This window comes from Salarias fasciatus, chromosome 23, assembly GCF_902148845.1.
Source record: "Salarias fasciatus chromosome 23, fSalaFa1.1, whole genome shotgun sequence".
NCBI classification, from domain to species: Eukaryota; Metazoa; Chordata; class Actinopteri; order Blenniiformes; family Blenniidae; genus Salarias; species Salarias fasciatus.
This window is the reverse complement of record NC_043766.1, coordinates 13,070,607-13,095,729: the sequence shown is the minus strand read 5'-3', so window position 1 is coordinate 13,095,729 and position 25,123 is coordinate 13,070,607. Positions and strand designations below refer to the sequence as shown.

The 25,123-nt window shown below is 41.0% G+C and overlaps 2 protein-coding genes across 6 annotated transcripts in view; one reads left to right on the top strand and one right to left on the bottom strand.

Annotated features, from left to right (window-relative positions):
• The first annotated feature begins 2,560 nt into the window (after positions 1-2,560).
• Positions 2,561-10,786, top strand: prg4b (proteoglycan 4b). The gene is made up of 14 exons (XM_030082431.1): positions 2,561-2,710; positions 2,806-2,881; positions 3,321-3,440; positions 3,609-3,731; positions 4,213-4,269; positions 4,840-4,899; positions 5,006-5,281; positions 5,829-7,130; positions 7,581-7,667; positions 8,040-8,176; positions 8,315-8,471; positions 8,582-8,689; positions 9,430-9,558; positions 10,291-10,786. Exons 2-14 carry the CDS (start codon positions 2,806-2,808, stop codon positions 10,395-10,397), a joined length of 2,739 nt encoding a protein of 912 aa, XP_029938291.1. The 5' UTR covers positions 2,561-2,710; the 3' UTR covers positions 10,398-10,786.
• Positions 10,436-25,123, bottom strand: part of tprb (translocated promoter region b, nuclear basket protein) — a 20,604-nt gene continuing 5,916 nt past the window's right edge. Inside the window, exons 18-51 of one of the 5 annotated variants that reach the window (XM_030082426.1) lie at positions 24,929-25,091; positions 24,340-24,474; positions 24,111-24,251; positions 23,784-23,952; positions 23,181-23,347; positions 22,659-22,811; positions 22,405-22,521; positions 20,587-20,790; positions 20,242-20,429; positions 19,977-20,124; positions 19,550-19,687; positions 18,915-19,046; positions 18,658-18,788; positions 18,320-18,530; positions 17,794-17,940; positions 17,443-17,641; positions 16,864-17,057; positions 16,372-16,445; positions 16,096-16,292; positions 15,685-15,972; positions 15,427-15,581; positions 15,239-15,319; positions 14,725-14,901; positions 14,460-14,612; positions 13,457-13,550; positions 12,870-13,030; positions 12,713-12,772; positions 12,519-12,610; positions 12,134-12,243; positions 11,934-12,032; positions 11,689-11,845; positions 11,410-11,531; positions 11,217-11,309; positions 10,436-10,661 (exon numbers count right to left, since the gene is read on the bottom strand). In XM_030082426.1, coding sequence (XP_029938286.1) covers positions 10,612-10,661; positions 11,217-11,309; positions 11,410-11,531; positions 11,689-11,845; positions 11,934-12,032; positions 12,134-12,243; positions 12,519-12,610; positions 12,713-12,772; positions 12,870-13,030; positions 13,457-13,550; positions 14,460-14,612; positions 14,725-14,901; positions 15,239-15,319; positions 15,427-15,581; positions 15,685-15,972; positions 16,096-16,292; positions 16,372-16,445; positions 16,864-17,057; positions 17,443-17,641; positions 17,794-17,940; positions 18,320-18,530; positions 18,658-18,788; positions 18,915-19,046; positions 19,550-19,687; positions 19,977-20,124; positions 20,242-20,429; positions 20,587-20,790; positions 22,405-22,521; positions 22,659-22,811; positions 23,181-23,347; positions 23,784-23,952; positions 24,111-24,251; positions 24,340-24,474; positions 24,929-25,091 — 4,900 coding nt within the window. In that variant the 3' untranslated portion in view covers positions 10,436-10,611. The remainder of the gene's footprint in view (positions 10,662-11,216; positions 11,310-11,409; positions 11,532-11,688; positions 11,846-11,933; positions 12,033-12,133; positions 12,244-12,518; positions 12,611-12,712; positions 12,773-12,869; positions 13,031-13,456; positions 13,551-14,459; positions 14,613-14,724; positions 14,902-15,238; positions 15,320-15,426; positions 15,582-15,684; positions 15,973-16,095; positions 16,293-16,371; positions 16,446-16,863; positions 17,058-17,442; positions 17,642-17,793; positions 17,941-18,319; positions 18,531-18,657; positions 18,789-18,914; positions 19,047-19,549; positions 19,688-19,976; positions 20,125-20,241; positions 20,430-20,586; positions 20,791-22,404; positions 22,522-22,658; positions 22,812-23,180; positions 23,348-23,783; positions 23,953-24,110; positions 24,252-24,339; positions 24,475-24,928; positions 25,092-25,123) is intronic. The other 4 variants (XM_030082429.1, XM_030082427.1, XM_030082428.1 and 1 more) reach the window with 4 other exon arrangements.

Genomic DNA, 25,123 nt, shown 5'->3' with positions numbered 1-25,123 from the left:
GTGTGTATACACCCAGGAGCTCTACATCCTGGTTCCTCCTGGTTCTGTGTTTCTGTTTCTGCATCTCATCATCCTCTTTCAAATCAGCTTAACTCCTGTCTCAACAGGCTGCCTTTTGAGTGCTGCCAAAGGCTGAACATGGTCTCCAGTGCTCAACCAAGCTCATATGCCATTTTTGGATGTGGAAAAAAAAGCATGCTTTCACCCTCAGGGGATGTTTCATGTCCCTTATGTATTATACACACGCACACACACACACACACACACACACACACACACACACACACACACACATTCATATATCTTCACTGTCTTGTTTAGTTAGGACATTCAGTCTGTCATCTTCAGGGTGATGGTAGAGAATGTGTGTTCTTCCAAACTAAAATGATTCCAAGTTGATGAGTTCATAAACAATTAACCTCTCATATAAATATATAAATGGAAGTATATCCTTTGTAACAGTATATGACGGCCATGGTTATTTTCAGGAAGGTGTTCCTGGTCACTCAGAAGCCTACAACTTTACAGAAATATTGTTTTAAAGAAATATGTTTAGATATGTGACCTGAATGGTTTGCATTACACAACATTACAGAGATAAGGACACACAGCTGCCATGATTCATAATTAAGTCAAATTTATCATTGGAAAAGTATGACTAGGGAGGAAATGGAGTCAGTTCAAATCTGGATAAACAGCATTAGTTTGTTCTCTTCTTGAGATCGTCCTGTTGTCCTCTGAGGCCTGTTTTCCACCAAAGTCTGCCTTTGAATTCGCACAAGGCAAACAACGCCCAGTCTTCCAAACAATATACTTTAATGAGGATGTTTACGACAATGAGTTCACGTGCAAAATCACTTTTCTTGCCTCACGTTTGCAAATTAAACTTTCAAACGGGAGAGGGCGTACTAGCTCTGCTTTTAAACCTCCATCCCTGGAAGAATGAGCTGCCGTGGTTTATTCTTTCCTTTTTTCAATAAAGATGACAGAGACTTCACACTCCCTCTTTCCTATATTTACAAACTGTTGTGTAGATTTTTCCTTGGGTGTTTATCGGACTGTTTATTAGGTCGAGTCATGGTCTTGACACAAGTGCACTAATGAACTCTTTTTCCTTTAATTGGACCATGGCAGGATGAGGAAAATCTCATAGGCATGACATGTGAGCAGCTCCAAACACAAAACACCAGCCCCACAATATGAACATACACCGAAAAAGTGATGTACAAAATAGGCACACGATGACTGTTGGTCAGTAACTAACAAAACAATTAACTGAGTTCATCAAATAAAACACAGCAAACTATCACTGACTCTTGGGTCCAGTATCATATTGTACATGTAGAAGATAAATGTTGATTTTTTTTTTCCATGCAGCCAGGTCGGGAGGAAGATTCTGCTTTCTGCTTGACAAATCTGACGTGAAAGTTAAGCAAAGTAAGACATTCTTATTTAAGTTATTATATTGTCGTTTGTTTAAGTCTTTTTCTTTCTTTCGTTCTTTCGTTCTTTCTTTCTTTCTTTCTTTCTTTCTACACATTAAAGAACTTTAAAAGTAGACAACAATACATCTTATGAACTCAGCTGGCACATATCTGTCTTACTATTACTTCAGATTTCACAAGTGATATTATTTCTATTTTGGGGCAAAAAGCAAAACACGTGGCTGTTATGTAATGTTGTTAGAATCCTCTTCCTCCTCCTCCTCCTCCTCCTTCTCATCACCCTCATCACCATCGTCATCGTCTGAGCTTCTGACGTGTTTACCTCAATACATGTGTTCCTGGCATTATTACGACAGGAGAACAGAGTTAGGAACTTATGGGAATTTTCCTCTGGAAAGACAGTCCGGAACTTATTATAAATGCTGTATATACTAAATGTATAAATGTTTAGTTTAATGTACAATGAAAACAGATACAGCCGGTATAGAAGTATTCATTGTTGCTGTTCTTGAATTATCTGCATTACTAATTTTATATTTATAAAACTATATATATATATATATATATATATATATATATATATATATATATATATATATATATATATATATATATATAGTTTTGTCAGTCTGGATAACAAATTCCTGTCAAGTAACATCTGACATCAAACTTACAAGGCTGACTTGGCTTTACATTTAATAAAAAAAAAAAAAAATATGTGTAAAAAAAAAAAAAAGTACTTTGAATGCGAAAATTCAATTCAGTCAAAATTGTTCAATCAAATTGAACAAGAAGCTTTGTACAAAAAAAAATTCAGTAGGGCTTTAATGTGTGTAGAATTAGGTAAGTAAGCAAGTGATGAAATATACGAATAAAAAGTATTATAAACGACTCTGAGTTGTTTTACGGTCCATATGGTACTGATTTGGCCCATATGTGAGAGGTGTGGGAGGACTCCGAGGTGCCCTGTCTCCCTCGTTTTACGCACGGCGCGTCGCGGTGTTTTCCTCAGCGCGCGCTGTGAAGTCAGCCGTCTGTCTGGCACAGATGTGTGTTGATGTGCTTCCAGCTGTTTGCGGGGAATCGTGATGATGTCTGGACCCGTAGTCTGGACTGGGGGACCCTCCCTGCGGCCCGTGAGATCATCTCACTTTTAATTAGACCGGATCCGCCAATTAGCCGGAGGTCAGACTGTCCCTCGAAGCCCTTTAAAAGCAGCCTGAGTCAAGTCCTTCCCAGTGGCGTTTGACAGAGTCTCAGAGAGGGTGGGTTGCAACTTATTTTCAGCTTGATTTCTTCTGTATGAGAATACTGTCTGTGCTGTTTGTTAATGCTGAGTGAGTTTCTCCCTCTCTTTCAGATGTACAGGATGACTTCCTCGGTACTTTGTACTGTTATTTTGCTCTCATGTGCTTTGAAGCTTGGTGTCTCTCAGAGTGAGTATAATTTATGTCTATGAGTTTTAACAGTGTTTTCCATAAGTGTGTTTTCATTGGTTTTTCTGTGGTGGATAGGGTGGTGTCTGTGGTTTATTTATTCATGATAAGTGTTCATAATTATTTGTTGAAGAACTTTTTTTTTTTTACTTTACTTTTGATATTTATTGTAACATGATGCATGAACACAGAACAGATGATGACCAGGGTAAAATACAGTTCTTAAGAGTCTCTGTGGTGATTATATTTTTCCTAGTATTCCTCTCCTTTCACCTTCTGAACTTGCTCTAAGTCAGAAAAAGTAGATACATGACAATAAATAGTAATCAATGTTTCTTCGTACAGACCTTAAGCCACGTAGTTCAACAGCTCAAATGGTATATCAGTGTAATGCTTTGTGTGCCTATCTGACATTTTCTGATGCTTCCTCTGTGAACAGCAGTGAGCTGTAAGGGACGGTGTGGCGGGGAATACTACAGGGGTGAATCGTGCCAGTGTGACTATCAGTGCCTGACCTACAGAGAGTGCTGCAAAGACTATGAATCCCAATGCACTACAAGTGAGCCTTCTTAAATACTTAAATCCTGAAACACTGCGATGTTATTGGTATGTCTTGTACTAAACAATGAAGATATGGGGATTCCTGTTCATGCTGGGTGACATTTCTTCAGGGTAATCATCATTATGCTGAGTGATGATCATGATTTTGTTTATTTTGCTACCACAGAGAACTCATGTAAAGGCCGCTGCGGAGAAACCTTTAAAAGAGGAAGCCTGTGCAGCTGTGATGCTGACTGTATGAAATACAACCAGTGTTGTTCTGATTTTGAGACCTTCTGTGCCGCTGAAGGTAAGACTCAACGGACGTGGCTACACAGTAAAAGTGTGGGATTTCCTGATTGCTGACCTTTACAAATACATCCACAGTTTAGTACCATCAAAGAATGCCGAATTGGAAAAAAAAATGCTAAATGCACTCTATTATATGTTTTGGCCACTCACTAAATATTCAGATAATTGGAGTGTTTGTGGCTACGTGTTAAAAAATACTTCAAATTTAATCATTTGGAGATGAGTAAGAGTGTATAACATTGCCAGCTCACACAACACTTGCAACAGAACATCAGTGCCATACAGTAATCTGCATTGAAGCTAATGATTAAATATCACTATAACTGACCATTGCAGGGAGACAATATGTGGCACTGTATAAGAAAATAAAATGCTGATTTCTTTGTTTTGTTAGAAAAACTTATGAGATTTTTAGGCCATAGAATTTAAAATGAATTGCTTTTTACAAGACTCATGGTCAAACTTCAATGTCTCCACAGACCCAGCTCTGACAACCACAGAGCTGTCTTCCACTTACAGCGAGGGAAACCAAGCAGGTAACCATAATGCTTATTATTTACTTTACAACAAAACAATGGATTCAGTTTTAGATTTTTTTAAATAATTAATTAATATCACCCCAAAACATAGTTTAGATTACTTTAATGAATGTAAAGTTGTGACTGTAGTGGGTTTTAATAAGGCTTATGACAGGAAAATGGCGGGAAAAGTTATGTTTGGGTGCCACACTGAGACTCCGTCACTGTGGTTTAGTTTTGATGCCAAAACTCAAGAGAGCGAGCCAAGAGCATTAGTCTCCTTGGCCAAAAGAAACACAAAGAAGCAGTGTTGTTATGAGTGGACCATGTGTAGCAGGGCCGGGCAAAGCCTCGGTGAGTAGAGAGGAAAGCACTAAATGAAGCCAAAACACAGAGGACAGATTAATTTCTGGAGCCATTTTTAATCTTTTGTAGTAATTGACTTTCAGTAGTTTAATCATCATTGAATGTTTTGCATGTTCAGTTCTAATATTACGTCATGGCTAAGTCATTTTAATCAATTAATGCTGAATAAATGTACCAATTATGAATACATATATTGTGTGATTTTGAACTGTCTTCCTACAGATGACTATATATTATCACAAGACAGTTCAACATCACAACCAACAACGGAACTTGGCGATGGTGAGCACTAAGGAATAGATCAAGCTCAGCTCAAACCCAGCAGAGTTTCAAAAGTGGTATGTGCATCACTGACAGTTTTTTTCTGATTTTTGTCACAACCTTGTAGATATGTACAGCAACATCCTTGAAAACGATGACTTTTCCAACAATGACGTCGAGAATCCAGAGGCGATTCATGTCACAGACAGCAGCGACGGTTACGGACTTTTTACAACAGACCTGATGGCTCAAGTCTCCACTGAACCAACCCAAGGTTCACTTGCTGTGGAGATTACTTCAGAGACGGTTGCAGAAGCTTCTAAAACAGAGTCGACTCTCTCGGATGGTACACAACCTTTCACCGTTCAACCCACAACTGCAGAAGTTACAGCTGAGAACACAGGTATGTAATGTACCACAAATATTTAAAGACAAAGACAAATAGACTTTATGTTGTCATCGCGCTCAGCTCGTCTCTCCTCAGCCAGACATGGCTGACCTCTAGCTTTTTCATTGTGGTCACTACGGTTTGATGTCAAGTCAACAGGACTAACAAACCTTGTTGACATTCTGAAAGCAAACGACTTGTTGTTTGGAAAGTGAGCAAATATAGCGAAAGTATTTACAAACACTGTTTTGGTGAGTAATAGGCAGAAAACGAAAGACAAGAGGTGCACCCAAAGCTTCCTTTCTATTTTTGTTTCAACCTGAGGGGAGGCTGACCACATGGGTGCCTTCTTTTGTGTCTTCTCACTATTCGACCAGGACGTATGCTGATTTTTATGATAAAGGAATTATAATTTGGTGGACTTCCACATAAATTTAGCTTGTCAAGTACAAAAATGCAATTTAATCAATATTTCTTTGGCTTTTTCTTTGAGTTAAAATGTTTTACTATGAGTAAAGGTGCTTCACATATGAGTTTATAATCAGTTTCTTTCTGGGTACAGATGCCAGTGACACAGGTAACCCTCAGCCTACAACAGCACCTGTTCTTGAACCTACTTCAACCTCAGGATCCAAAGTGACGCCAACAAAGCTCACCATCACTTCAGAGGGAGAGACAGTAGAGCTGGTGGACATTCCACTGGATGAGCCAGAAACCACAAGCAAACCGTTCAGCACGCAGAACTCTGTCACAATCCTGGAAAACTCTCAGGTCACCACCAGCCCTCCCTCATCAACGCCAGACTTCACAACGGTTCAAGAGGAAAACACTTCAAACCTCAACACTGACAGCAACTTGGAGGATGTTACCAACAATCCTACATCTTTACCAGCAGAGCCCGAGGATCCTCACACGCCCGTCTCCCCGGTGGCCTCTGGTATCCCAACAGACCTCAACTCTGTGACGACCCTCATCGTTTCATCTACAGCCGTCTCTCAGGATGTCACCACAGACAGTGTTACTGCTGTGAAAACCACTGAAGATCCAGCTGACGCCTCCACAGAACCGATCAGTCCCCAAAAACCTGAACCCACACCCCAAGACAAACCTGATCCTACACCCCAAGACAAACCTGATCCTACACCCCAAGACAAACCTGATCCTCCACCCCAAGACAAACCTGATCCTACACCCGAGTCCACACCCCAAGACAAACCTGATCCTACAGCCCAAGACAAACCTGATCCTACACCCGAGTCCACACCCCAAGACAAACCTGATCCTACAGCCCAAGACAAACCTGATCCTACACCTGAGTCCACACCCCAAGACAAACCTGATCCTACACCTGAGTCCACACCCCAAGACAAACCTGATCCCACACCTGAGTCCACACCCCAAGACAAACCTGATCTTACAACGCAAGACAAACCTGATCCCATACCCGAGTCCACACCCCAAGACAAACCTGAGTCCACACCCCAAGACAAACCTGAACTCAAACCTGAGTCCACACCCCAAGACAAACCTGATCCTACAACCCAAGACAAACCTGATCCTACAACCCAAGACAAACCTGATCCTACAACCCAAGACAAACCTGATCCTACAACGCAAGACAAACCTGATCCCATACCCGAGTCCACACCCCAAGACAAACCCGAGTCCACACCCCAAGACAAACCTGAACTCAAACCTGAGTCCACACCCCAAGACAAACCTGAACTCAAACCTGAGCCTAAACCCCATGACAAGCCCAATCCAGGGAAGCCACTACCAGCAAAACCCTCCACGAAACCCGTGTCTAAGCCGCAGGGTTCTGCACAAACTGGGAGCACAGATGACCCAAAAGAATACCAATCAGGTAATACATATTTTAGTGTAAATTCACATTCCAAATACACCATTCATAGAAATTTCCTCAGAGAATAAAGAAAATTGAGTAAATGTTATTTATTTTACAAGCCTGACACTAAGACACAGATAAAAACCACACATTTTGATCACATATATGTAATTGCTGCTTGTTTCATGAGCTCAGCCGGGTTTCCATTATGTTTCTGGCTTAACGGAGCTCTGTTACACAACAGTCTCAGCTGTCTTCTTGCTAAATGATTTGAGCGGTTCTTTAAAATGGGAAATAATGCTATGGGTCAGTTCTTTTGATAACTTAGATGTTTACAGAAGAGAAATTGCTTTCAAGGTTGGAAAAATACAGTCAATACCCAACAACATAGTCAGTGCTTAAATTTTGTTTTGGGTGGGGCAGGGCAAACAGATGGATTTCTCACAAATGTGTCTCCCTGTTTCACAGATGATAACCATGACACAAACCTTTGTAGTGGGCGACCGGTCAGTGGAGTCACTACCCTGAGGAACGGGACTATCGTGGTGTTCAGAGGTCAGTGTGTTCACTGTATTATTGCCAAACCAAAATAACTCTAATAAATAAATTCAAATTGTATACTTCTACCAAATTTTTCATTGTGGTATTTTTTTCATGCTCCCCTTTAGGTTTAAATATGTTTCAATGCACTGGGCTGACTTTTATCTTGTTTTATAACAGCTCAGTTCTTCATGCATATTTCACATAACATAGCTCAGCTGTATTTTTGTCAGGGGGGGTTTATGAAATGAATGTATCTATGGATGGTGATGAAAATAAAGTTCAAATGTACAATTTTCACTATTTTAGAATAGAGATTTTAGCATCCATCTAAATGTAGTCGGTTGTGGAAATGCACAATAATCACTGTTGTGATGTTATTTACAGGTCACTACTTCTGGATTTTGGACAGAAACAGGGTACCAGGTCCTGCCCAAGGCATCACACAGGTATGGGGTGTCCCTTCCCCCATCGACACAGTTTTTACCCGCTGCAACTGCCAGGGCAAAACCTACATCTTCAAGGTAACCAGATACAATCTTCAGTGTGTGTTTCCAAGTTTGCACTCTCTGTCTTTTTTCTTTTTTTTTTTTTGGTTAAAAACCATTATTTAGGCATTTAGTGGCTTGGTCTTATCATATCGGTGTACATGATGTTTGCAGGGAGGCAGATACTGGAGATTTGAAAATGATGCTTTGGACCATGGTTATCCCAGAGCTGTACAAACCGGTTTTGACGGGCTGCAGGGACACATCACAGCTGCCCTCTCTGTGCCTCAGTACCAGAGCAGAAGAGAGTCGGTCTACTTCTTCAAGAGAGGTGATAAAAAAAAAAGTCATGGTTTTAAAATGGATTTTCAGATTCCTTTGATGTTTGTTTAAGTTTGCTTTGAATTTTAATAACAAGTATCTTGCACTTTCTCACTTCAGGAGGAGTTGTTCAAAAATACTCCTACCAGTTTGGCACCAGTCCATCATGTGGCGGAAAAGTTCAGTATGCTGTTTACACAGTCCGCAACCGCAAAGCTCGTCAAGCAGGTACCCCAACAATTTGTCACAATCCAGATAAAACCTTTATCTTCTATCTATGCTTCATCCAGACTACGGTGGCACTGGAGTGTATCCCAGCTGACAAAGGGCGAAAGGCATGATACATCCTGTACTCATCAGTACACATGCACACATACACTCACTGGCACTTCAATGTCACCTGTTCATCAAACGTTTCTTTAGGGAGCCGGATCATCTGGTGAAACCTCTGGATGCACACATAGTGGACAAACTCCAGAATGAAAGACTCTAACCTGAAATCAAATTTTGGTTTCGTGCCCGTGTTGTCATAGTGCTAACAACCACTAAACACAGTGCAGCCTAACATACAAAAGATAAATTTTACATACATAAAAGAATCAAAAACACACTACAAACATTTTCTGTCTTTAAAATTCAAACTGTTTTGACAGTCATGGATTCATGCGAACTGTTTGATTTTGTGCTTGTTTGAAATAAAACAACTAAGTGTATAGTGTTAGTAAAAAGAAGATTGCTAAACAATGTGCTCTCTTTGAGTAACAACTTTTCTTAAACAGTGAGTCACACTTTATTGAAAAGGGTCCATCTGTTGAGAAACTGGCGCGCTGAAACAAAAAGACCAGTGTAAAGTTTATGGGACCGCCCTTGCAGTTCCATAAAATATGGTCAAACTTTTAAACAGAGAGAAAGGAAGGATAGAGAGAGGAGAAATAAAGGGCTAACATTTGGCTTTTGTTTTTTCTCAGTGTCTGTGTTAGGACCAACTATCAACATCCAGACTTCATGGAGAGGCTTTCCGTCCACTGTTACAGCTGCTGCATCAATCCCCAGCAGCAGTGAACCAGAGGGCTATAAATACTATGTCTTCTCAAGAAGTAAGTGATAATTTATTAAATCATACCTCCGTTTTAACAAACCAAATAGTGAGATTCTACTGAAATGGGTGGTGATGGGGTCTACTGCTCATGGTCATCTATAATTTTAAAAATGCATAAATCTCATTTGTCTGTAGCATAACAGAGTCTAACGATTACAGCTGAACCTTTTTTTTTCCCCCCACCACACACGTTCAACTAACTGGAAATAGAAAACTCAAGTTGATAAAGAGAGGAATTACAAATTGATAAGGGCTTTTACTGGTGATGTTCTCATGCACGTCTACGTTTACATTTTCTTGCCAACTGTCCTGTAAAACATCATTCACTTGTGTGTAACACCTAACAAGAACCATGTGTGTTAGGGTGGTGTATTACACATATGTAAAGCCCATTAAAGGTGGTGTCCATTCACCTAAAGCAAGTATTAGTGGTTGCAGTAAAAAGTTCCATTTTAAGGATGATTCTCAAATTTCATAGCATGACAAAGTCTACAGTGACTGTTCATCGTCTGGTCATTTACGTCATTCACAAAACAGCGGCTCTTCAAGTTCATGTCCTGCTGCAGCCATGAGCAAAAGAAAAATTCACTGCCGAATGGGAAGATTTGGCATACTGCTTCACACCTCATTCACTAAAACTTGGGGGGGGGGGGGGGGGGGGGTCGGGTCAACCATTTCATCAATGTACATTGTGGATGAATTTGTAACCAATTTAATATTTCTTTTGCAGCTAAATCCTATCAAGTGAGGATGAATGGTGGACGTCCCTTCGTCTCCAGGCCCACAGCCGGGACTTCCTCTCAGAATGACATCTTTAAATGCCCCCAAAAAGTCTGACTGCAAAACAGCAACTGATAAATTGGACCAAAAAAGTAGTCGTTTTGAATCAGCTTTATTCTTCAAACAACTTCAGCACAATTTCGAACATAAAAAAAAAGTGAAACAAAAACAGTTAAATGAGAAACATCACAACACCGAACAATTGTGAAATGATTAACACCTTTCTTGGGGAATGAGTATCCAATGTAGTGGTAATTTCTTTCTCAATGATTCATCTTGCAAATCTTCTTCCATAGAATCCCCGAGAGGGAAAAGCTTGACCTGTTGAGATGTAAAGTGTATCATTAGAAAAACAGATGTAAAAAAATCTATATAATAATTGTAGAAAATGTTTCTTAAAGTTATTGCATCAGTGTTTTTCATCAATAATAAACTGTATTACATCCTGATAAGACTGTGCTGAGTGCTGTGCTTCATTACGTCCACTTCAAGAACAAGAACAACTGTTGGTCAGCAAAACACCTAAATACATTCTGCTTTGATAATAACATTGGGCTGAATGCTTTTGCTGATCACACTTTTCAGTTTATTTGTAAAAACATTTAAATCCATATATTATTTTCCTTTAGCTTCACAATTATGTTGCTAATTATGTTCACAACTATGTTGGTCTCTCACTAAAAATCAGAATTAGAGACATTTTTGTGCTTGTAATGTGACGAAATGTGGTAAAGTTCAGGGGGTTTGAATACTAATGCTGGCAGATTACATGTACACCAAATACAATAAACATAGTGAGTTCTATGAACCTGTTTTTGAGAAAGAAAAAAAAAAAGAGACCTATTGTAACGCCACAAGTATGTGTTGATGCTTTACCTCCTCTCTTCATGCGACCGCGGCTGTCTGGCCAGCGCTGCAGCTGTCTGCTGGGTGCCGGTCGAGAAATTTTAGCTGGAGCACTGCTTGTGTCTATAAACCACATAAGATGACAATCAGATACCAAAAGACATGAGCCAAATTTATATTTGCTTTCAAAGCAGGCAGGAGGCAGTCTTGAGGTTTCTTGTACCTGCAGAGCTGGAGGAAGGCTCCTGGCTGGTGGAAGGGAGGTTGGCCTTGTCAGACGGCTGACTTGACTCCTCCATATCTCCCTGTGACGCCACAGAATCCACCGAACCTTCAGCGCCCCCCCTGAGCCAAGCACAACACAAATACAGGCAATCTTATATAAAGTGCCAAACTACACTGACATAACATTTTCCTTACTGCTAGTATGGACAGAAGATAAAAAGAAAATTCCTTCACACAAATTGAAAAGTGTCAAAGTGAAGAAAGCCAGAAGGCTCACCGGTCAGAGTCTGGCTCCAGGGAAATGTTATCTCTCTCCTCCCCTGCACCAGCGGATCCTGGCACAACCAGGCTGGGCGTGGATGTGCTCACCATCGGAACCGACTGGGAGGCGTGCTCCGTCGCATCGGACTGAGCGACCTCTGAGAACATGGTTACTGGACGAGATCATGGAAACAAAAAATGTATAACATGTGTACTGATATTAAAAACAGCAACAAAGACATGTGAGCCGGACAACCATACCTGGTGCAGCAACCTGCAGAGGTGTGGTGGGAACGCTGCGTCCACCAGACTCCTCTTCGTGCGTTGCTAAGAAAAGGGGACTTTCATACATCCCCAGACCTGATGAAAAGTAGAAGAGTTTATGGGAAGGTTTCTGGAGTAACTCATAGTCAGAATTATCATGGCTTGGTTCTGTGCTGCATGACAGCAACTTAAAATACCTCCTTGTGATGCAAGCTGTCCCAGATCAGAGTGCGAGGATGAACTGGTCTGGGGCATGTCGTCTGAAGGACCAAATCTGAAGCGAGGGACGCCAGCCACTTGGGGAGAACTAACAGAATAAATTAAATAATGAATCACTACACCAAAGCATTTTTAAAATTCTGTATATCAGCAGTTACCAAGGAAACAAAATTATATGTACTGTTAGAATAAGATTGTGATACACTGATTCAACATGGGCTCAAAGCAGTCCTCGACTACAGGTTTGCATCAAATGGCTGTTTTTATTGTTGGTTTATTGTAGTCCTGCAGTAAATATGCACAATTTTAAACTTAGACTTAAGCTTTCAATACATGAACAAATTTTTCCAAGGTGGGACTTACTGAATGGCCTGGTCAAAGCCATCGGAGCGGTGAGGAACCACCAGAGTAGGAGTGCTGGGAACCATCCTGTCATCCTCGTCAAAGAAGTGCTGCTGCAGAGGGAGGGAGGGGGCGGGAAGAAAAGAAAAGGCAGATGTGAGGCATTATCCTTTCAAATAAAATGTTAACGACTCTGCAGAGGCTGTGTGACTTACAGCACTGCCCGGCACCCCAGGAGTAAGTCGGCCCACTGACTGGCGGCGAACAGGGATACGCTGTTAACGTAAATTGATAAACATGTCAGAAACGATGAAATACATTTCAGATTACAAAAAATAAAAAATCCCCCCCCGCCAAGGAATGACTGATGACCTGGACTTGAGCAGGTGGCCCAAGTTCTGGGGTTGGAGCAGGGTGGATGTTCAAGCGGGGAGGCAGCTGATGCATTAGTCTCCGTGGCGACTGGGGCATGCGAGCACCAGAACTGGAGATCATCTGGTCTCCAGAGAATGACTCCATTGTTGTACCCTCAACTAAAATACAAATGAAAAAAAAAAAAACAGAAATATTTAACAAGATGTACAACTGAACTCTTATTAAACCATCAAACTGCTAATATTTACAGAACCTTTTCAGTGAGATTTATATGAAAATGTACAACTTTAACCTTTAAATCTATTTTTTGTTTATCGTAAAGACAAAATATGAAAGCAAAATGGCGTATTGGCCCATTTCAAAAGTTAAGACTGCTTACAAATCAATGTTCTTTAGAGAAATCAGTCCACTTCAGTTTAGAGAGAGACCAACATAGTACACATAGTACATCTTGTCCAATCGTCAGTATCAGAAAACCAAGACGGCAGCAAAGTTCGTAAAAACATGTGGAGAATCTGAGACTGGTGTTTTTTTTGTTTTGTTTTTTTTTTAACGAGTTTCTGGCAGGGTTTCCTGGATCTTACAGCTGGGTGTCTGCGATTCCGCTAGCCTCTGGGTGGAGTCGGACGCCCCCAAACTTTCTTCTGTCTCGGTTCCTTGGTCTATTACATCAGCTCCCTGTGAATGGAAAGAAGAAAAACAAATACAAAATGAGTAAAAGAAATATGAGCCATTTCACGTTTCCTGATGTCAATAAACATGAAAATTAAATTTGCTAAAGATGAGTTGTGAAAAGGGGGAAACAATAATTACTGATTACAGTAGAAGTCTGGTATATGGGATGGCTTTCACACACTATAGTTGCCAGAACGCACTGGCAGAACACACACAAATTGTGATTCATTTTCTGTCAAAAGGGAACAAAGATGCCCTTTGGAAAAGGCAAGAAATTCTGCTGAAAAGTGTTCATGTGTTGCAGAGCTGACAACTTACTTCACAAGCACAACCAATATTTTATAATCCTACAGGAACATTTCTTTCAATGATTGATGGTCAGTTTTAAAACTGAAACTTGAGCTTTATAGTTCCTCAATATGACTTAATATTCAAACATTTAATGTACTTTATTTTCCTCGTCATTCTGCAAAAACAAGTTTTGAACCAGACGGTTCTAATAATGTTTGACTGTTGTCTATAAGTTACAATATCCAAATAGGCCTATGGCTTTCTCACCTCTTTTAACCTTTCTACCTTCAACACATGAAAATTACAAGTGAAACAGTCTTAAGCATCCTTTTTCAGACACTGACTCATCTTACTGGATGTGTGTGACCAAGACAAGAGCAAAAGAAAAACAGCTAAAAGTCAACACAGACGCAACCTGCACACAGACTGTGACGGCGCAGGGCAAAAATGTGACTGACAGCAAAATGAGACGGTGTGGAAAAGCTGAGTGTATGAACTGGAAAGGGCGGGCAAATCCTTGACTGAAAATGTGGGAAGGGTTAAGATATACTGGAAATGAACGATGAGGGTGATCATGAAGGAGAACAGGTCAAGGGTGTAACCGGACTTCTGTGTCCCAACCTCCGTTTGGTCTCCTTCGTACGCCTGGGTTCTGTCTCCACTGCCCTCATTGCTGTCCTCTCCTTCCTCGCCCATCCCACCGTCATCCTCTTCCTCATCTTCTTCGTCGTCGTCGTCCTCTTCTTCCTCTTCCTCTTCTTCATCCTCATAGTCCTGTGACAAAGCAGTGACAAGAATTGTCAATTTCCCAAATTCTAACCACAAAGCGCCTGCCAACATTTTTCATTCTGGAAAAAAAAAAAAAAGAAAAAAAAAAACCCCTCACTTGTTCCTCTTCTTCCTCCTCCTCCTCTTCTTGGTCATCTTCACTCTCTGAGTCTGTTATTATGACGATTACTTCCTGTTGGATCGGCTCCGGAGTGTCACTCTCTGTCTCATAGTCCGCAGGCGTCTCTGAAGAGGGGCTTTCGATTCCTTCTTCCAGTGGTGGGAAATCTTCCACCTGGAGAACAAAACATCAGTATGCGCAAAATACAAATTAAAACATAGAGCTCAAATCGGGTTTGTTTACAGAGAACTATGCATGTATCAATCCTTTCTGGCAAAAACAAAAAATGCAAAGTGACCAGCAGGAGCCGAAGTATAATGACCCATCTTTTTAAGACATGCCTTTAAATTCTATATTTTATCTTCAACATAGATTAAAATAACTGTGACTAAGAGTGAAGTATTTCATCTAATGACTTAATGCGCTTGGTTCAGTCAAATTGAAACATCGGAGTGACCTGGTTTAATGGGAGTTAAACCTCAAAAGATCTATTTGTTACATAATGGCCAACCTGGCTTACTTCTGCACCATCTTGGCTGTCAGTTGGCACCACCCCCTCAGCCTCAGCACTGTCCTCAGCGAGCACCTCCTCCTAAAGAAACCAAACAATGAAAGGTTGCCCATCAATGCAAATTCCTACTAAAACCAATACAAGACTTATGTTTCCAGTTTTCTGTTTGATCTCCCCATCCTCCTCACCCCTGGACCCACTCTCTGGATGATGCGCAGCTTCTTCGGTATGGGAGCCCTGGAGGTGTCTTCTTGGCTCGTCTCCGTGTCAGTGACCACCGTGCCGCTCTCTTCCTCCTCACGAGGCCTCTTCGACATTGTTGAGGTTCCAGGTGTTGCTGAAACTTTACCATGAAGACCATTACATTTCACATCTTCCAAATAGCAGTATTTTGTTTTACCTTATCAACCATAATAGCATAAGTTTTGAAATGTACTGCTTCTCACCAGTGCCAAACACAGAGGAGGTGGAGGAAGTTGAAGGCCATTCCACCTGAGAGCTAGGGGCCTCGATTACCACAGGTGGAGGATCCTGATTGGTTGGTTCTGAGTGGGTCACATTCTGCTGCTGCGTGGGCTGAACAAACGCTGTAGCCTGGGTCTGGGTCTGCTGCACGGTCAGCATGGGACTGGCTAAAGTGGTCTGGACATTGGGGCTGGCGGAGCGCACTGAGCCGCTGGCGCTGCCGTACACGGTGACGTGCTCCACCGGTGGGCCCTCGGTGGACTGCATGGCTGCCAGGGAGTTCCAGATAAACAAATTTCACATCAGGTTGAACGTGTGCACAGACACACTGCAACAGATCTCATTCACTTAACTATCTACTCAAAGTTCACATCTGTAGTGGTTGTGCTTACCGTCCTGGGTCTCCACCTGTGTGGTTGGCATGACTGTAGCCGTGGGTGTTGGAGTGGGCACAGTGGCTGGGGTGATCATAGGCCTGATGCTGGCTCTTGGAGTAGGTTTGTTCCCAGGGTTGACAGGCTGCTTACTGGCTGAAGCAACTACTGGGGTTGGCTTGATGTTGGCAGTTGGAGGCTCAGACGTGCTCGTGCTAAAAGAGACAATCAAAGTATATAAAACCGTCATATTTGTCAGGTAATTTTTAGGTTGGTGTGACATTTCCATCATACCTTCCTCTGTCCACAACTGGGGTAGTCTTCAGACTGATCTGCCTTGGTTCTGTACTTCTCTGCTGCTCTTGAGTCTACCCAAAGAAAAAAGTCTTGTGAGGAAATCAGAATAGTATCAACAATGACAACGCCTGTTAAAAATCAAATGTCCCCTTGTTATATTCAATCAGAAAATCATTATCAAAATGTTTGCCGTCGTATTACGCAGGTCTCCCATTTTATTCCAAAACTTCATGGCCAAAATAAACTACAGAGTGCCGATAAGCAATTTTGTTGAAATTCCAAACTAAACACAGGCATAATATTTATTTAGCTTTGGTTTTTTCTTTGCATGTGCTGAGTGACTGTCAGGTAATACTTCGTTAAAGAATATTTTGCTTTATAAGAGTTTCAAAACATTTTAGCTACTCATGTCTGCAGGGCGATTGTGTCATGCTGTAAACAGCAGTCCTGCTGTGTCACGCTTGCTTCTACTTAATAAAAGATGCTCACCTTGCTCGGGCCTGCCTCGGGTGGCTCATCTCTCTGCTCCTGTCTCTCCTGGTGACCTCGCAGGTCTCTGAGTTCCCTCTCCTGTCGACTCAGACGACCCTCGTATTGAGACTTGAGAGCACTCACTCGTACCTCAAGCTCGTCGCGCTGCTGCTTCAGTTCCTCATTTTCCTTCTGCAGCTGGTCTTTGGCACCTTGACATAAATTTTAGGAACGAGATTCAAATAAATCAAGAGCAACACACCTCAATCTCAAAGACAGAGTAGAATAATTTCATGGATTAATTCAACCTTAATCCATTAAACTAGAAATTCTGCTTTGACAAATGAGATATTAAGTAGGGGCGTCAATGTCAACATGTGTAAACGTGTACAAGGAAAAAAAGTCATAACCATTTAGGGAAATCAATAACCATGTACACATCTTTTTCACCAATACACGGTTTTTTGCCCTCTCGTGGTTACATAGCGCAACTGCAATAGAAAAAGATCACAAATCTCTGACCTCACGTGTAACTTGTTACACGTGGAGAACAAAATTGTAAACAATGGCACCCCTAATATGAAGTCAGTCCCATACCCATGAGCTGGTTGATCTTCTGCTTTGCTAAAACAAGAGCTTTCCGTGTCTTCTCCTCTCTGTCTGCCGCCTGCTGTCTCAGCGTATCCTCCTGAGAAGTCTTGTCCTGGAGCTCCTGTCTCACCCTGTTGAGCTCCGTTTGCACTCTGGATGTCTGTTCCTGGGTATTTCGCAACTCGGTTTCACGCTCTGTGACCACCTGCAGAAAACATACATTATTTAGCTTCTGTCTTTTTCTTGGGCATTTTGACCAATTTCAACTACATAAGCTGATCACCATTAAACACCGACTCACTGAAAGAGGACAAAGAACAACAAACAGTTAAAGTTTTCCTTGTTCTGATGTGTTACCATGTTGACGCTGTCCAGCTGTGCTTCCAGCTCTCTGGCCCTGGCTTCTGCCTGACCCAGAGAATCTCGCAGGCGAGTTAGCTCCTGAACTGAGGCCATATGAGCTTCTTCTTCTTGGGAAGGGCCTGCTGCAGCCCCAGCAACAAGCTAGTGGAAAAACAGTTTGCAAGTTTAACCTCAAACAACAACTAAACCAATACTGTAGACTTTTATTTACTTGTAATTTTATGGCTATGCAGTGGCAACACATGGTCAACCTCAGAGGGAGAGAGGGGCAGCTTGTAAAAGTCCTGAGAGAGGGAGGAGGGGGATATGACTAAATATTCACACCTGAGAGCAATCAACCCCTTGCACTCTCCTCTCCTGAGCTTGCTCCAGCTCCTCCACTCTCTCTCTGCCATGCATGCAAGCTAGGCCACGTCCCGCCACCACAGATCAAGTATGCACAATTTGGCCAACGATTCTTTTCTTTTTTATTATTATTGTTAATTTGGTGCTTTGGATTAAAGCAGTAAGAAAAACTTACTTTATCATGTTCCAACTTGAGCTCATCATACTGAGTCTTGTAGCGCCGTCCAATCTTCTTCACCTGGGTGATAGTCTTTACTTTCTCCTGGAGCTCCTGATTCTTGGTCTCCAGTTCCCTCTTCAGGTCATTCCTCTCATCAGTCATCTTAGTCATATTGTCACGCAAGTTTTGAATTTGGTTTTGCAGGGATGTTGTAAGATTATTTGCTCTACATAGAGAAATGAAAAATGTGAAAGAAATTAATGGATTGTTAGCTGAAAAATTTGATGAAGGCAGTAATTAAAACATTCAATATTCTGCTGACTTGAGCATGTGTACCATAAATAGATTCCTACCTTGCCATATCTGCTTTAATTCTGGAGCCCTCCTCAGTGAGCTGCTGGATGCGTTTGACATGTGCTTCCTTTTCAGAATGCAGACGCTTGTACTCGTCTGGATCAGAGTCTTTCTGTCGACTCACCAAATGCTAAAATATGATCAAAATGAGGGAGCTTTGTCAAATCAAAAAAGGTCTTACAAGCTATTTGAAAACAGGTTTAAAGAAAGCCAAACAATCTGCTCTTTTACTGTACGCAGTGCTTATCTTTCTGACCTGAGTCCGAGCCTTCCACCTCTTGATATCCTCTTCCAGCAGTTTCTTGTCAGCCTGCAACATGCCACTTTTCTCACTCAGCTCGGTGTTAGCCTGCTGCAATGGCAAGATGTCCGACTCTAGTTTTTGAACCTGGAAACAAATATATATTTAAAAAAAAAAAAAAAAAACCAAAAAAAAAACATGACATTCATAGAGAACCACTGTTGTCATCAAACATGTTTAAAACTGATACAATTCATTGAAGTTTCCTGCTGGGTTTCTATCAGTTCTGACCAATTTAAAAGTATTTGTATTGCAGCAAAATAATCAGTTTAAAGATTTTGACTGTAGAGAAATCAGTACAATGAGCACCGGCAAATGAGTCCTGTAGAACATACAAATCAAATACAAGGTCAAAACTTATACAGAAGTTAAAGCAAAATATAAAAAAGAAATTAGCTGTTAAGAAAATGAAAAAAGATAAAAATGATTAAATTATCGTGCAGTTACAACGCAACCTGATACAAGTCAAAAGTGAATGCAGAGAAGGCATACTTCATTTGAAGTGATATAAGAAAGAAGAGCATATTTCAGAGGTGGACTATAAATATAAATTATTTCTCTAAACATTAATGGTCACATGAAAACTGCACCTTAGCCTGAGTTTGTTGCAGTTCTTGCTCCATCTTGTCTTTCTCCTCTCTCAACATCTTGTTGGTCTCCATGAGGATATTCATTGTTTCCGTCTTCTTCATAAGCTCGTCGTGCTGAGCAAGGGTCTTTGCAGTCACCTGACAATGATCAACACTGACCATCAGTCAAACGCCATTATATTTCACTGAGCTAATTAAGTTTTAGTCATTTAAGAGTTTTTTTTTTTAATCATTAAGTAAGACCTCTGTCATTCTAAAAGATTAACAAACTGCATGATTCAACTCAAGAACAGTGTTGGAGCTGAAAAAAAAGACCCCCTCCACCAAAACAAAACAAAAGAAAACAAAAAGACACAAAACAACAATTTACAATTGTTAATTTTAGAATTGTTAAGATGAGAGAGTCAAAGAAAATAAAAAAATATACCTGCATTCTCTCCTTTGCAGCACTCAGATTATCTTGGGACTCCTTCAACTCTCGTTCCAGGTGCTCCATTCTCAAACGGTAACGCAAACACTCCCCTTGGACGACCTCAAAACGGGATTCAACAACTTCCTTTTCCTGACGTACAAATCTTTGAAACGATGAACACACATTTTTAAAGGCTGGTCATCTCTTGCTGTGTTTTGTGTCTCTCAGACAACAGGAGTAATTTAGAAGTCATTAGAATGACACAAGATAAACATCTTACCTGAGAATCTCGAGGAGCTGGTCCTGAGATTTGCCCTCTTCAATCAGAGAGATGTTCACGGATTTCTCGTTGGCCGCACGCTGCAAATTCTTAGCCATTTTGCTGCTCATTGCCTGGATTTGCTCATGCAGGAGGGTATTCTGCCTCTGCAGGTCTTCAAAACTGCTTTCCACCTTTGACTTCTCCTCCTAATGTGCATAATGTTGCAAGGGCAATGACATACAACTCAAGTATAAGAAATTATTTGTTTTGTTTGCAAATATCACATCTCAGGATAAAACGCTCAAATATTTGGATTTAATGTTTGTTCATGAAGCACCTTGATAAATAACCGTTGAGACCAACCTTCAGGATCTTTTCCTGCTCCTCCCATGAGATTTTTGCCATCAGTAACTCAGCGTTGACCCTCTCAGCTCTCTCCTCCAGCTGGTGTCTGAACTCAACAGCCTGAAGGGCCTGAGCTTTCGCAGCCTGCAGGGCTTCCACATCAGCAGCATGCAGTATCATTTCCCGTTCATACTTGTTTTGAGCTTCAGCAGCCAGTTTAGCCTTGGAGAAAGAAATGGATTCCAAATAATTCATTTCCAAATTCATTACCAACTACTGTTGATACAGTGCATCACGAAAACACCGACATGTATCAATCACTAAGGTACAATACTGACTGTGTTCCGTTTTCCAAAATATGGTATTGGGAGGCTCACAATGCTCTAATTACAAAGTGTTTCGAGAAAAAAAAAAAAAAAAAAAAAAAAAAAAAATATATATATATATATATATATTAGGGGTGGGACTCGATTAAAAAAATTAATCTAATTAATTAGGGCCTTTGTAATTAATTAATCTCAATTAATCGCATATCGATATTTGACCAGTGAGAACCAGATCAGTGAGAACCTTTCTTTTTCTAATGGATTTTGGTATAGTGAATCAATATAGTGATACATAAGCTTAAGCAACAAAACACTGTTCATTATTCTAGCAAGGAAGGAGGAATTTAACCAAGACAAATAAACCAATACACATTGATTAGTGCAACTTTTGTTGGGCTGGGCGAGGGTGCTTGAAGTAGTCGGAGTGACGTCCTCTTCCACTCTAGCTGTATGCAGGCTTGCGTGTTGGCCGCTGCTGCGACATGCTTAGCATTCAGATGATATAGCAGGCTCGATGTGCTGCGATGGTATGCAAATTCTTTGCTGCACAATGTGCATACTTTGGCTTTATCCACGCTGCCATCCGCTGGCTTTTTAAATCTAAATTTTCTGTGCACGAGACCAAGTAGTGCACTGTCGTTGGGAGCAGTGTTGCCAACTCCCCAGTAAGGAAATTCACTATTGGCTGTCCTAAAAGTCGCCAGAAGTCGCTAGATGAGGTCGTTACCTAATTTGCAATTTGCATGTAATTGTAATGGACGCTGTAGGAGAGAGGAATAACGTCATGGGAGAAGCAAAATGTGAGTTAAAAAAACACCCTAAATATGTTTAGAACTACAAATGAATTTTCTTCTGTTGATTCTTGGTTTGTCAGCAAGTGAACAGTGGCGTATTTGCGCACACGCGATTCATTTGAAGTGTGGAGGAGTGGTGTGGGTCTCCTCTCTGCTCTGACTGCAGGAGGGAGCGCTGCATGAGACTGGCCGCCTGTGAGTGCTTTGGGACGGGGGAGGGGCTCACGCAGCACCCGCAGCTCATTGAGGACAGCAGCTGCAGAACGAGACGTCCTGTCACGTCTCCAGAGCACCAGAAAAAATCGCTACATTTGTTGCTAGTCGCTTTTGACAAAAAAAGTCGCCAGGAGGCTTTGGAAAGTCGCCAGATTTAACGAGAAAGTCACCAAGTCGGGAGCTGTTTCGTTGTTGTGTCACAGCGAAATATGTCCGGGTGAAACTCGTCCGGTGACAAACGTTCCGCGACAATTTGCGATAATTTTTTTATCGCGTTAAAATTTCTGTAATTAATTAATCGTAACTAACGCGTTAAAGTCACAGCCTTAATATATATATATATATATATATATATATATATATATATATATATATATATATATATATATATATATATATATATATATATGTATGTTACACATAATTTTAAAAATAAGTCACTCCAGCTCAGTTTAGAAGTGGACCATTAGTAATGGCTGGATCCATCTGAAACCGCTTACCTGCTCCTGGCTGTCCTGTGATGCCTGTTGCTGCTGAGCTTCAGCTACAGCCAGTTGCTGCAGCATTGCCTGGTGCTCAGCCTGGGCATTGCTGAGGTTTCTGTTAAGACTCTTTATCTGTAACAGAGAAAGTCCCCCGCCCCAAACGATGACTATCAATAAAATCCTAGCTTTCGGAATGGAAAGCCGTTCTATAAGTAGACCCTTCAAGGACAGTGTTCATTATTGTGAAATTTTGATGCAGAATTCTATACCTGTTCTTCCAGAGAGCCAATGGCTGCATTCTTCTGCTCTTCCAAGTTTTGTTTTTCTTTGTCTGCTTCCAGAACCTTTTCTTGCAGCTTCCTGTGTTGCTCCTCGGCTGCCTCCAGACGCATTTGAATGGATAATCGCGCCTGTTCCGTTACCTGGTCATCAGAAAAAAAAGTCACACTAAAGCCATCTCTGGAAAAGAATTTTGCCATGTAAACATGAAACAATTTATTCATATTTAGGTTTTACTTTACAACTCTTTCCTAACATAATAACGGTTGGTTCTTCGTCACATAAATGTTATGGTAATAAAATTTAGTTTTTTAGTAGGCAAAAAAACCCAAAAAAAAACCTGAAGTGTATGTTTTCTCGTGCTAAGGCCTGAATCTCATGAACTTGAACTATCAGGCATGCTAAAAGCCTTTCATATTAATTTGAACATTAAATATATACCCACGAAGAATCTGGTACAACCATTTAAACCCAACCATGTTTGAGCGTTGTATCATCGCTGCATCTCCAACCTGCTTCTCTTTGTCCAGGGACTCCTCGAGGCTCTGAGCCATGGCTCTGTACTGCTCCATGGTGGATGTGGTTGCTTTGAGGCTTTCTACCAACTCCTCCACTCGGGTTTCAGCCACCTGCACACGACCTTGTAGTACCTCTCGGTCTTGATCAGAACCCTGGAGACCTAAGAACAAAATAACACAAATAGACACACCACATGAATTCAAGGAGAGAGAACGCAGCACTGGGTTAATAAAAATACTGTTACTGTTGAGTGTCTGTACTGAAAGAACACAAGACTTTGAAGCAATGTGGTTTAGACATTCTGGGCCAGTTTACTGGAACACCCTCATAAACAGAAGACTTCTGAAGTGGGTAAGGAAGAAAACTGGGTCAGTAAAACTAAGTTCAGACAGTTATACTTCCGTCTTAATTGCCATTCATAATACTCAAACTGGAACGTGAATGATTTGAATTGTAAACTGTGACAGTGAGAATGAATAAATCAACCAATAAAACCGTGAATTTAAAGTTTGGGGAATTTTTAAAACGTAAATCCTGGTATAGGTTTATCAGATCAGGCTGCTGTTTTAAATGCTTTTTAATGTATTAATTCAAACCTCTCATGATGGGCGTAGATGGTGAACTCAGGCTGTGACGTCCTTGAATGCTGCCTTGCTGCACTCTCAAGGCGTTGAGCTCCAATTCTGCAGCATTCAGCAGCTCTTTAGTTTTCTGGTGTGAGGCCACTTGTGTCTCCAGCTGCCTCTTTGCATCCATTAACTGAATCTGTGTATACAAAAAAAAAGTTACATTCACAAGTGCTACTTCTGTAGGTCAACATCATTTTTAGGTACATCTTCTGGCTCCAATTGTGTCTATAATACTTGCAGTTCTAATGATCTGGGCAATTATTATTTTGAATCCACACAAGATACGAAGCGTACCTCATGGTTTCGGGTGAGCAGATGGCGCTGTTCCACTTCAGTCTCAAGCCTCTTCTGAAGCTGTGAGATCTCACGCTCCTGCTTTTCCAGCTGACCCTTGAGACGCTGACGTGTATCAGTCTCTGAACGCTCAAGAGTGGCCTGCAGGATAGCAGTTAACATTTTGGGTTTTGTTTTATACATTCGAAGATTCCTACAAACAACCTTTGAAAAAGTACTTTCAAATTACCTGAATAGCCTGGAGGTTGGTCAGCAATAGGCTTTGGCTCTGTTGTTGGCTAAGGAAAGTCTCTTTTTCCTGATTCAGCCTGGACTCCACAAGTTTCAGCATGTCTCTTTCTTTACGCAAGTTTTCTGCACATCCCTAAAAAAGAAAGAAAGATGAAATAAGTTTATGTCTTATCAATTCTAGAAGGCTAGCTGTGTCTAAATGGTCCTCTTTTTGTCAATCTGACCCAATTCTTTTCAACTGAGAAATCAGCTTTGTCTTGTTTACTTGAACTCTGTATGTAAGTGATCACACGGCCATTAATATGTATCAAGAATATCATCTCCGTCAGAGGATCAAGTCTTGAAGCTGTGAAGCCTGTATAGGTTTGTGTTGTGTATTCCCGGTACTTTTCCATTACCATTTTTCTTGGTCTTTTGTTAAACGTCATCTGATAACAACTTTAATAGTGTTAACTAATCTGATATCTATATGGATTCCAAACAAAAACAGAGCGACACCACCTCATCTCGTTCAATCATCATTTTAAACAGCTCTATAACAAGTGCTTACAAGAAACAAAGATCAAAAGGATTGATTCAAGACACACCTCGGCCATTGTCAGTTTTTCCTTGGCAGCTCTCAGATCCTCATTCAGGGTGTGAATGGTCTGTTCAAGCTTTTGTGTGGCAGTGGCCATTTTCTGTCCTTTCTCTCTGAGGGTGGCGATCTCTTTTCTGTAGCCTTCAACATTGTCCTGTAACATCTCATACCTAAGAAACAAAACACATCAGCTTTTAGCATG

Excerpts from the sequence above, each read along its gene's own strand:
- prg4b (XM_030082431.1), top strand. The coding sequence starts at position 2,806 with ATGTACAGGATGACTTCCTCGGTACTTTGTACTGTTATTTTGCTCTCA. Across the intron at positions 3,441-3,608 it reads TGAATCCCAATGCACTACAA|AGAACTCATGTAAAGGCCGC; the intron begins GTGAGCCTTCTT and ends TTGCTACCACAG. Across the intron at positions 5,282-5,828 it reads AGTTACAGCTGAGAACACAG|ATGCCAGTGACACAGGTAAC; the intron begins GTATGTAATGTA and ends TTCTGGGTACAG.